This window comes from Lissotriton helveticus, chromosome 5_1, assembly GCF_964261635.1.
Source record: "Lissotriton helveticus chromosome 5_1, aLisHel1.1, whole genome shotgun sequence".
Lineage (NCBI taxonomy): Eukaryota > Metazoa > Chordata > Amphibia > Caudata > Salamandridae > Lissotriton > Lissotriton helveticus.
This window is the reverse complement of record NC_136065.1, coordinates 1,934,113,787-1,934,126,171: the sequence shown is the minus strand read 5'-3', so window position 1 is coordinate 1,934,126,171 and position 12,385 is coordinate 1,934,113,787. Positions and strand designations below refer to the sequence as shown.

Below are 12,385 nucleotides of genomic sequence, written 5' to 3'. Positions count from 1 at the left end.
GGGAAAACATGAGATGCACGAGCAAGAATGTATAGAATTCACATATGTACATTCAAACTTTCCTTATTTTTTCTAAGTTACACTTTAATTCTCTTCATATATTTTACATCACGTTTCTCTAGGCGCCACACACAACACAAATTACAAACGGGAATTATTTTACAAATACTAACCAAGGAACAACATAGAAAAACGCGCTATTTTCAGTTTGTATTTAGTCACATGGAGACAGGTAGCTTTGTAATCCACTCTATTGTACAAAAGGGTTGACTCTAAATCATAGGTAGTATATTTTATTTCAGTGTAAGGAGAGGGAGAGGGACTCGAGGTCTTTTTGTAGGGGTTGGGGGTATTTTTCGGGGTTCCGCGCGGGCCGAGCCTCAGTCTTCCTCGTCCTCTTCGCCCTCGGGTTTCTCCGGGTTGCTCGAGGTTCCCGGCGTCTTGTTCTCTTTCTTCCACTTCATGCGCCGGTTCTGGAACCAGATCTTGATCTGCCGCTCGGACAGGCACAGGGCGTGGGCGATCTCGATGCGCCGCCGCCGGGTCAGGTACCGGTTGTAGTGGAACTCCTTCTCCAGCTCCAGCGTCTGGTAGCGGGTGTAGGTCTGGCGGCCTCGTTTCCGGTCTGTCCCTGCAACAAACAGCAAATGTAGGGGGCGTTTAGAAACAACACGAAAAGTGCGACCAAGTACCCATCCCTGCTTGTTTGAAATATACGCACTATCTGATCACGCTAATCCCAATTACCTATAGCGAGGAATGTGTAATATATTTACATATTTAGGGTAAATTAAGAAGCATTAAAATAATAATTCATTAATAGGACACCACAACAACATGTTTAAAGACAGAACGCCACCGGGGCCTCTTAGCATTTTTTAAATGTAAGCATGCTGTATTATCGTTTTTGTTATTACATTAAATACCGCCCTATCCCGTCGCTGTTAACATTTTTACAGTCCGACATTTTGCCAAAACCGAGAAAGTTGCCCCTCGGCAGGCAGAGTATCTGATTTCCTACTTTATTGTAAGCAGTTCTATTTGCCTACGTGTAATATACATCACAGATTCATGTTCCTTAGTCGGAGTTTCCGTCGCCTCGTATGCTAGTTTATTTGCCCTCTGCGGAGTTCTTTGGGGTGTCTTCGAGCTTTGCCCCTACAATCCTCCTGAGAGCGGCGCCCCTATGGCTGGTTCTTCTGCTCCTCGTCACTAAACGTGCTATACATTCCCTTCTCCTCTCCTGTGTCCAAACACGGGGTCTTTGTGCGTTTGTTGGGTGTGTAAGGGGGGGCACCATTGATCAGCTCTGCACCCGCCGACCGTGGGCTCGGGCTCTGGCGAGGGCATGACGCGACTGCCCTTCTAGGGGCATTTCCCCTATTGCCAATAAAACAACAGGCTCTCTCCTACAAGGGCTCCATTTAGGGTATAGTGTAAGGCACAATATACTGCTAGAAATCCCAAAAGAACAAACCTATAACAATGTGTGAATTAGGAATTCGCTTTTAAGCGATGTATATTTTCGCCTGGATTGAAGGTCATAGGTAGGAAGTCATGGAACACCCAGTATCTGTTTGAAAACAAACATTGACCATTACACTTCCGGTGCAAATCAGCTGCGTGTAATACGTGTAAATGTAATGGTAAGTACATGAACGCACTTCTTCCGGGTCTGCCCACATATGATCATGGCACTGGACACGGGGTTGTCGGTAAAACAGGGCCCGCTGGGCGAGCGGCGAAGAGGGTGCCTAGAGGCAGAAGTATTTATACCATTTCATTCGGGTGCTAAAAGAGGACTGAACATTGCGAGCATAACAGCGGATATCTTCACTATTATCAAGCCTACAATATCCGGAGATCCGGCCTTTGACCTCTGGTTGTGTACAACCAGCTATGCCCTGGTGTGCTCGCCTTCCAGAACACGCGATGTTCAGGACCTTAATAAACACGTCTGTTCTATGCAGGGCGTGGACACACGGGCTCTTATGCTGAGAGAGCTTGTTCCAATTTTATTAATAAAAAAGCAGACATCTCCATATTTTCTATTTCAAAGGACACGAATCGGAATGTGGTTATTTACTACATGAAATGTTAGGTGTTACCGCTGTGAGCTTGTTTTTTAATGTAGCGCCATTAAACATGAATGTGGGCCCTAATATAGGCCGAACCTTCCGCTGAACAAGGTCCTTCTCAGGCCCTCACTTCTGAGGCAAATAAAGGAAATTAAATCTCAACTCGCGACTCTTCCTCCGGTAACGCTCTGCGCCAATGATGCGTGAGTGCGCGCGGGGAGATTGCGCTGGGCTGGAAATCACTGTGCCGGGGGCATTTCTGCGCGAGGCTTTTTTCCTGCAATTTAGGAATACAATTTAAAAAAAACTGGAAGTCACTGGTCTGAAACCCACTGCATTAATGAGTACAGAAGTGAACAACAATCTTGCCAGCGAAATGCAGGGTGGGAAGTTCGTTCTTTTCAAGGTTGTGCTTGAAACATGTTGACTCTGGCCACCAAGTTATTGTTCCTTGTTATTGGGACTGACAAAAAAACACAGGGACCTTGAAACTTAGACGTTTTTGAGGGAACACATTTTGTGTGGGGTGTGACTGCAAACTCCAGGCCAGTTCTCAGTTCAAAGGGGGGTCGTGGAATGCGAGCTTGTAAAACCCACCCAAGCCATAAAGCACTTTGGAGCCTGGAAGAAAACGTCCCCAACTGTTAGCTGCACGGCCCGGCGGGCTCGGGGCCTGGTGTCTGCAGCCTGTGGGCTCGGGCACCACAAATCACCGAGCAAACTCCACCGCGGCCCTGTCTACACTGGATTCCGCGTGTTTGCACCAAATCAACAGGCATCCTGCTTACTTCCCACACCACCAAACCCCGGGCAGAGCGAGCTTAATTTAATAACGGGAACAAAGGCGGACAGGAAGCGTTTACAAGCAGAAGCCTCTGCACTTGAATAAATCAGTTTCGAAAAGCAATATACACGGGCCGATGACACCCATGCTCTGGAAGAGGTACGCATGTTCCAGCGTGGTGTTGGCCACATGTGAACAGGCCGCCGCCCCAAAGAAAAGGCTGCGTGCATTGACGTGTACACACATAACGGCATGTATGTATACAGCTTGCAACTTTTTACTTGTGACCGACACGTACGGCCTCTAAATGCATCTGGTAAGGTATGTGTGACATCGCCATACTCACAGGCATAGGAAATACCCAGGCCTCGATAGATGTAGTATACCTCGACGTGCACATGTATACAGCGACCGTTTACAATACACATGGTCCACGTAACCTGCAGTAAAGGTACTTTGCACACAGGTGGAGTTTCTGCAGAAAGACGGGGGTGGGTGGCGTCGGCCCTCGAGTTTTGGTGACTTAGATGGCACGTGGTGCGCATGAGAAGTTCTCGTTATGGGGTGGGGTGCTTAGGGTTTCCTCCGATACATCTCGTGAATAGCACGTGTCAGAAATGACCATATTCAGAACCTGGAGCTCGGCACACAATTGGACGGTGGCGGAAAGCAGATTAGAAATATCATTTCTTCTTGGCTGTTAGTCAACTAGTCGGACATGGCTCTTGCGTAAAACGACCCTGGGGTCACTGCCGAGGGTGGGACCCCGTCGTGTTTTCTGTCCTAGTGCTTGAGGTTGTTTTTTTAGAATTCTGCCCCTCTCCTGCCATTGCTGGGTGCAAGGGGGGTGGGTGGGCCTGTTCCTTTACCAAGAGACATTCCCCTCCCCCACACCCTGAATCCCCTCGCACAGATGTCGTAATTCCAGGGGAAATAAAAATGCCCCTGTCCTATTAGCAAACATCGCTGAATAGACTTGCAAAACGTTACGCTTGGCAAACAGCCTCTTCTGGAATAAATTCTCGCTCACAATAAATATTTCCCCCTGAAATGAAATAATAAACTTGCTAATATTGTAAACCCATTGGCTATTATTTTGCCTCACTGTCTTTCCGGGAAGACGAACGGCTGCTGGGATAACAGCAGCAGCGCTAATAAATATTTCATTCCACGCGGGCTGGCTTTACGGGGGTCTCGGTGCGAGAAGAGAGACTGCTCTTGTGGGGGGAGAGGAGGCGGACGAGAGCCCTCCCCCCGTTGGACACCCCTGGCATAGCTCCTTCCTGGCTCACCCCTCTGGGACGGGGTGTCTGGCTGCTGCCCGCTTCCCCAAGCTGCCCGGTTCCCGCCCTTGGAGGCTTCGAAGCGCCAGGCTGAGAGCGGTCTCTTGCTGTGTCTGTCTGCCCACGGTAGATTTGAATAGACCCGATGCATCTCACCAGGTGGGCACCTGTGCAGAGCTGTCTCTGCCTCCCACCAAGAGGGCACCCGAGCCGATCTGTCTCTGCGTCCCAGCGCTGTCTCTCCAACAAGAGGGGCCCTAGGCAGAGCTGTCTCTGCCTCTGTCTCTCACCAAGAGGGCACCTGAGCAGAGCTGTCTCTGCCTCTCACCAAGAGGGGCCCTAAGAAGAGCTGTCTCAGGCAGAGCTGTCTCTGCAGCACAAGATGGGGCCTAGGTAGAGCTGTGTCTGCCTCCCAACAAGAGGGGCCCTAGGCAGAGCTGTCTCTGTGAGGTGCCCTAGGCAGAGCTGACTCTGCCTCCCACCAAGAGGGCACCTGAGCAGAGCTGTCTCTGCCTCTGTCTCTCACCAAGAGGGCACCTGAGCAGGGCTGTCTCTGCCTCCCACCAAGAGGGGCACTGAGAATCAGGAGGGCACCTCTCAGCGTCTATAAATGTGTCCAGTTCCAATCTCCAGTACCCCCACGCCCTCTCAGCTTCAGGGGGTACCTCACCCAAATATGCCCCAAGGGACTGTCTCCACCCATCTTATTCAGCGCCCCACTTCCAGGGGTGTCGGTGTCCTCCTTACTAGCTCGTGTCCACTAAGGCGTCCATTGGCGGAGATGCCACAAACAGCTACCATGCCAATGCGATGCTAGAGGTGCCCTGGGCAGCTCTCGGGAATCGGAGGTGCCCCGATGCAGCGTTTGACTTCTAGGTGTGCCACAAACCTCTCGACTTAAGCCTGTGTGTGGCCTGGCATTGCATGCGTTTTTTTGGTGTTCCCGTACAGTCTGTCAGCTCTTTGCTTCCGATGCCTGCACTAGTATCCTATCCTGCACTAATCCCCCTGTCTGCTCGGTGCACTCTGGATCAGTGGCATGTCTGCTAAGGATGCCCAGCACTAGCAGCCCTCTCCCAGAAGTACTAGACGCCCTGTCTGCTGAGGATGCCCAGCGCAAGCAGCCTTCTACCAGAAGTACTAGAAGCCCTGTCTGCTAAGGATGCCCAGCACTGGCAGCCCTCTCCCAGAAGTACTAGACGCCCTGTCTGCTAAGGATGCCCAGCGCTAGCAGCCTTCTACCAGAAGTACTAGAAGCCATGTCTGCTAAGGATGCCCAGCACTGGCAGCCCTCTCCCAGAAGTACTAGACGCCCTGTCTGCTAAGGATGCCCAGCGCTAGCAGCCTTCTACCAGAAGTACTAGAAGCCCTGTCTGCTAAGGATGCCCAGCACTAGCAGCCCTTTCCCAGAAGTACTAGAAGCCCTGTCTGCTAAGGATGCCCAACACTAGCAGCCCTCTCCCAGAAGTACTAGAAGCCCTGTCTGCTAAGGATGCCCAGCACTAGCAGCCCTCTCCCAGAAGTACTAGAAGCCCTGTCTGCTAAGGATGCCCAGCACTGGCAGCCCTCTCCCAGAAGTACTAGACGCCCTGTCTGCTGAGGATGCCCAGCGCTAGCAGCCTTCTACCAGAAGTACTAGAAGCCCTGTCTGCTAAGGATGCCCAGCACTAGCAGCCCTCTCCCAGAAGTACTAGACGCCCTGTCTACTGAGGATGCCCAGCGCTAGCTGCCCTCTCCCAGAAGTACTAGACGCCCTGTCTGCTAAGGATGCCCAGCGCTAGCAGCCTTCTACCAGAAGTACTAGAAGCCCTGTCTGCTAAGGATGCCCAGCACTAGCAGCCCTCTCCCAGAAGTACTAGACGCCCTGTCTGCTAAGGATGCCCAGCGCTAGCAGCCTTCTACCAGAAGTACTAGAAGCCCTGTCTGCTAAGGATGCCCAGCACTAGCAGCCCTCTCCCAGAAGTACTAGACGCCCTGTCTGCTGAGGATGCTCAGCGCTAGCAGCCTTCTACCAGAAGTACTAGAAGCCCTGTCTGCTAAGGATGCCCAGCACTAGCAACCCTCGCCAAGAAGAACTAGAAGGCCTGTCTACTGAGGATGCTCAGCGCTAGCAGCCCTCTCCCAGAAGTACTAGACGCCCTGTCTGCTAAGGATGCCCAGCGCTAGCAGCCCTCTCCCAGAAGTACTAGACGCCCTGTCTGCTAAGGATGCCCAGCACTGGCAGCCCTCTCCCAGAAGTACTAGACGCCCTGTCTGCTAAGGATGCCCAGCGCTAGCAGCCTTCTACCAGAAGTACTAGAAGCCCTGTCTGCTAAGGATGCCCAGCACTAGCAGCCCTCTCCCAGAAGTACTGGACGCCCTGTCTGCTTAGGATGCTCAGCGCTGGCAGCCTTCTACCAGAAGTACTAGAAGTCCTGTCTGCTAAGGATGCCCAGCACTAGCAACCCTCGCCAAGAAGAACTAGAAGGCCTGTCTACTGAGGATGCTCAGCGCTAGCAGCCTTCTACCAGAAGTACTAGAAGCCCTGTCTGCTGAGGATGCCCAGCGCAAGCAGCCTTCTCCCAGAAGTACTAGAAGCCCTGTCTGCTAAGGATGCCCAGCACTAGCAGCCCTCCCCCAGAGGTACTAGAAGGCCCGTCTACTGAGGATGCTCAGCGCGAGCAGCCTTCTACCAGAGGTACTAGACGCTTTGTCTGCTGAGGATGCTCAGCGCTAACAGCCCTCGTCCAGAAGTACTAGAAGCCCTGTCTGCTAAGGATGCTCAGCGCCAGCAGCCTTCTCCCAGCCATGTCTGCTGAGGATGCTCAGCGTTAGCAGCCTTCTCCCAGAAGTACTAGACGCCCTGTCTGCTGAGGATGTTCTGCGCTAGCAGCCCTCTCCTAGAAGCCACTTCGGCTAAGGATGCTCTACACTAGTATCCGTGAACTAGGGTGCCCTATTGCCAGGGACCCAGTAGAATTTCCTGTCTGGATGCTATGTCCCTGTAGTCCTGCCTGCTGAGGTACGCTTTCTACTATGCTTGCTAAGGTTGCTGTACACTAGAATATCCTGCTCTGGGTGCTGTGCACTAGTAGCCGTGTATGTTAACGACGCGCTGCACTAGTTGCTCTACCTGGACTTGCTGCTGAGGATGCTCTACACTAGTAGCCTTGCCTGCTCAGGATGTTGCGTACGAGTTGTCTGCCCTTCCTGCTGAGGATGCTTTGCACTAGCAGTCTTGTATGTTGGAGATGCCCTGCACATTTAGCCCTAACTGCTGGGGACTCTATAAACTGGTAGCCCTGGCTGCTGAGGGATCTCACCAGCCCTGTCTGCTACGGGCGTCCTCTTATGGCCGCGCTGCACCAGCAGCCCTGGCTGCAGGGACACTCGTGCTGCACTTATTTCCGTGTGCGCCGGCGGACATTCGCCCTGCCTGGCAGCGAGTCGCCATGGCTGCTAGCGAGGAACCGCGCTCGAGGCTACTTTCCTGCGTCTTCTAAAGTTGTTTTGCGCCCGTCGCCGCTGCCGTGCGCTCGCCTCCCTGAGAAGCAGCTGCGCTCCGTGAGCTAGACTAGCGCGCTGCCCTGGGGCGTGCGCCCGGGCGCCTAGAAGCAGCACCCCTCGGCGCCAGCACAGACCCCCAGCCCCCTCACCTGTGCTCCTCATCCAGGGGTAGATGCGCAGGCTGCTGTCCCCCTGCAGCTCCTGCTCCCGGCTCGGGTGCTCCTTGCCGCCGCCGCCGCCCTGCTTGGAGGGGTCGCCCGCCGGGCACATCATGGGCAGGTTCTGCTCGAAGGGCGAGCAGTGCATGTTGAAGGACGCCGCCTCCAGGCCGTAGCCGGCAGGGTAGAGCCCCGGGGCGCTCGGGGGGTGCAGGCTGTTCCCATTGCTGTAGAGTCCCGAGATGGAAGCGCCGTACGGGGCCGCCCCGGAGGAGCCCGGCGCATAAGCCCCCGGCCGCTGGGGGCTGGAGGCGAAGGCGCAAGAAGTTTGCTCGGGGAAGACCCCGGACGGGAAGACGGACCCGGCAGCCTGGTATTTGGAGAACAGGGCATTGGCATAATACAGTGAACTCATAATCCGGCCGGGTGATTTGTGGGCCGGGACGTGTTAGTGTCGGTTTTACGAGGTACCGTGATATATTACGGAATTAAGAGTCCAGATTTACACCAAAAAGGACCCCCTTTTTCCTCCCGGACCATGTGACTCAGGGGCACGTGCCCGGCCCGGGTCCAATCAGGGCTCAGCTTCCCACTGCTCCTGTAATGTGGAAAACATGGTGCCAAAAATCATCAAGGACTCTACCCGAGCCCGGGGGATTAAGGAGGGCGGGGTCTGGGAGCCTGGGGGGTCGATAAAAAGGTGAGATCAGCTCCCAGACCACTGCGATGGGACCCCGTCCTGAGGGGGGCGCTGAGCCAGAGCCGACGCCCCGCCCCACCCCAGTCCTCCTTCCATTTAAATCTCTCTTTATTTCGCTATTGATCGCGCCTGAGATTTCTTCCTGCCTGCCACACAATCTCGCCGCCGGTGCCATTCGTTGTGGAGGGGCACGGTTCGTAATTTCCACCCTCGTATCCCCCGCGGAGCCGGCCCTGCTTCCCCTCGGCGAGTGGCAGCAGCTCTCATCGGAGCTCCCTCCACCCCTCCCCACCCAGCACGAGGAGTAACTCCTCCCTGCCATCCTCCGAGTCCACTCTGCGCTAGTCACCCATCCCGTCATCAGCAAGGCTCCACTGAGTGTACTCCGTCGATGGGTCCCTCCAACTCCTGGGAGAAGTGACTGTCTCAAGCCAGGCTCCACTGAGTGTACTCCGTCGACGAGTCCCTCCAACTCATGGGAGTAGTGACTCTGTCTCAAGCCAGGCTCCACTGAGTGTACTCCGTCGATGGATCCCTCTGACTCCTGGGAGAAGTGACTCTTGTCTCAAGCCAGGCTCCCCTGAGTGTACTCAGCCGATTGGTTCTTCTGACTCCTGTGAGAAGTGACTCTCTCACAAGCCAGGCTCCTCTGAGTATACTCAGCCGATTGGTCCCTCTAACTCCTGGGAGAAGTGACTGTCTCAAGCCAGTCTCCACTGAGTGTATTCCGCTGATTGGTCCCTCTGACTCCTGTCTCAAGCCAGGCTCTCCTGAGTGTACTCCGCCGATTGGTCCCTCTAACTCCTGGGAGAAGTGACTCCTTCACAAGCCAGGCTCCACTGAGTGTATTCCGCTGATATGCCCCTCTGACTCATGGGAGAAGGGGCTCTATCTCAAGCCAGGCTCCCCTGAGTGTACTCCGCCGATTGGCCCCTCTGACTCCTGGGATACGTGACTCTCTCACAAGCCAGGCTCCCTTGAGTGTGTTCCGCCGATTGGTCTCTCTGACTCCTGGGAGAAGTGACTCTGTCTCAAGACAGGCTCCGCTGAGTGTACTCAGCAGATTGTTCCCTTTGACTCCTGGGAGAAGTGACTCTGTCTCAAGCCAGGCTCCCCTGGGTGTACTCCGCCGATTGGTCCCTCTAACTCTTGGGTGAAGTGACTCTGTCTCAAGCCAGGCTCTCCTGAGTGTACTCCGCTCTCTGACTCCTGGGATACGTGACTCTGTCTCAAGCTATGCTCCTCTGAGTGTACTCCGCCGATTGGTCCCTCTGACTCCTGGGAAATGTGTCTCTTTCTCAAGCCAGGCTCCTCTGAGTGTACTCCGCCGTTTGGTCCCTCTGACTCCTGGGAGAAGTGACTCTGTCTCAAGCCAGGCTCCCCTGAGTGTACTCCGCCGATTTGTCCCTCTGACTCCTGGGAGAAGTGACTCTGTCTCAAGCCAGGCTCCTCTGAGTGTACTCAGCCAATTGGTCCCTCTAACTCCTGGGTGAAGTGTCTCTGTCTCAAGCCAGGCTCTCCTGAGTGTACTCCGCCCTCTGACTCCTGGGATATGTGACTCTGTCTCAAGCTATGCTCCTCTGAGTGTACTCCGCCGATTGGTCCCTCTGACTCCTGGGAGAAGTGACTCAGTCTCCATGCAGGCTCACCTGAGTGTACTCCGCCGGTAGTCCCTCTGATTCCTGGGAGAAGTGACTATGTCTCAAGCTAGGCTCCCCTGAGTGTATTCCGCCGGTAGTCCCTCTGATTCCTGGGAGAAGTGACTCTGTCTCAAGCCAGGCTCCCCTGAGTGTACTCTGCCGATTGGTCCCTCTGACTCCTGGGAGAAGTGACTCTCTCACAAGCCAGGCTCCCTTGAGTGTGCTCTGCCTATTGGTCTCTCTGACTCCTGGGAGAAGTGACTCTGTCTCAAGCCAGGCTCCCCTGAGTGTACTCAGCCGATTGGTCCCTTTGACTCCTGGGAGAAGTGACTCTCTCACAAGCCAGGCTCCCCTGGGTGTGCTCCGCCGATTGGTCCCTCTAACTCCGGGGAGAAGTGACTCTGTCTCAAGCCAGGCTCTCCTGAGTGTACTCTGCCGATTGGTCCCTCTAACTCCTGGTAGAAGTGACTCCTTCACAAGCCAGGCTCCACTGGGTGTACTCCGCCGATTGGTCTCTCCGACTCCTGGGAGAAGTGACTCTGTCTCAAGCCAGGCTCCGCTGAGTGTACTCAGCAGATTGTTACCTTTGTCTCCTGGGAGAAGTGACTCTCTCACAAGCCAGGCTCCCCTGAGTGTACTCCGCCGTTTGGTCCCTCTGACTCCTGGGAAATGTGTCTCTTTCTCAAGCCAGGCTCCCCTGAGTGTACTCCGCCGTTTGGTCCCTCTGATTCCTGGGAGAAGTGACTCTGTCTCAAGCTAGGCTCCACTGAGTGTACTCCGTCGATGAGTCCCTCCAACTCCTGGGAGAAGTGACTCTGTCTCAAGCTAGGCTCCCCTGAGTGTACTCCGCCGATTTGTCCCTCTGACTCCTGGGAGAAGTGACTCTGTCTCAAGCCAGGCTCCTCTGAGTGTACTCAGCCAATTGGTCCCTCTAACTCCTGGGTGAAGTGTCTCTGTCTCAAGCCAGGCTCTCCTGAGTGTACTCCGCCCTCTGACTCCTGGGATACGTGACTCTGTCTCAAGCTATGCTCCTCTGAGTGTACTCCGCCGATTGGTCCCTCTGACTCCTGGGAGAAGTGACTCAGTCTCCATGCAGGCTCACCTGAGTGTACTCCGCCGGTAGTCCCTCTGATTCCTGGGAGAAGTGACTCTGTCTCAAGCTAGGCTCCCCTGAGTGTATTCCGCCGGTAGTCCCTCTGATTCCTGGGAGAAGTGACTCTGTCTCAAGCCAGGCTCCCCTGAGTGTGCTCTGCGGATTGGTCCCTCTGACTCCTGGGAGAAGTGACTCTCTCACAAGCCAGGCTCCCTTGAGTGTGCTCTGCTTATTGGTCTCTCTGACTCCTGGGAGAAGTGACTCTGTCTCAAGCCAGGCTCCCCTGAGTGTACTCAGCCGATTGGTCCCTTTGACTCCTGGGAGAAGTGACTCTCTCACAAGCCAGGCTCCCCTGGGTGTGCTCCGCCGATTGGTCCCTCTAACTCCGGGGAGAAGTGACTCTGTCTCAAGCCAGGCTCTCCTGAGTGTACTCTGCCGATTGGTCCCTCTAACTCCGGGGAGAAGTGACTCTGTCTCAAGCCAGGCTCCACTGAGTGTACTCCACTGATTGGTCTTTCTGACTCCTGGGAGAAGTGACTCTCACAAGCAAGTCTCCCCTAAGTGTACTCAGCCGATTGGTCCCTCTGACTTGGGGAGAAGTGACTCTGTCTCAAGCCAGGCTCCCCTGAGTGTACTCAGCCGATTGGTCCCTCTAACTCCTGGGAATAAGTAACTGTCACTAGCCAGGCGCCCATGAGTGTACTCCGCCGATTGGTCCCTCTAACTCCTGGGTGAAGTGTCTCTGTCTCAAGCCAGGCTCTCCTGAGTGTACTCCGCCCTCTGACTCCTGGGATACGTGACTCTGTCTCAAGCTATGCTCCTCTGAGTGTACTCCGCCGATTGGTCCCTCTGACTCCTGGGAGAAGTGACTCAGTCTCCATGCAGGCTCACCTGAGTGTACTCCGCCGGTAGTCCCTCTGATTCCTGGGAGAAGTGACTCTGTCTCAAGCTAGGCTCCCCTGAGTGTATTCCGCCGGTAGTCCCTCTGATTCCTGGGAGAAGTGACTCTGTCTCAAGCTAGGCTCCACTGAGTGTACTCCGTCGATGAGTCCCTCCAACTCCTGGGAGAAGTGACTCTGTCTCAAGCTAGGCTCCCCTGAGTGTACTCCGCCGATTTGTCCCTCTGACTCCTGGGAGAAGTGACTCTGTCTCAAGCCAGGCTC

General features: G+C 54.6%; 1 protein-coding gene across 1 annotated transcript in view; it reads right to left on the bottom strand.

Annotated features, from left to right (window-relative positions):
- HOXB7 (homeobox B7) overlaps positions 1-8,722 on the bottom strand; it is an 8,957-nt gene extending 235 nt beyond the window's left edge. The window contains exons 1-2 of the mRNA XM_078641434.1: positions 7,781-8,722; positions 1-631 (exon numbers count right to left, since the gene is read on the bottom strand). The exon at positions 1-631 is cut by the window's left edge and continues 235 nt beyond it. Coding sequence (XP_078497560.1) covers positions 381-631; positions 7,781-8,204 — 675 coding nt within the window. The 5' untranslated portion in view covers positions 8,205-8,722 and the 3' untranslated portion in view covers positions 1-380. The remainder of the gene's footprint in view (positions 632-7,780) is intronic.
- Between the last annotated feature and the right edge of the window lie 3,663 nt (positions 8,723-12,385).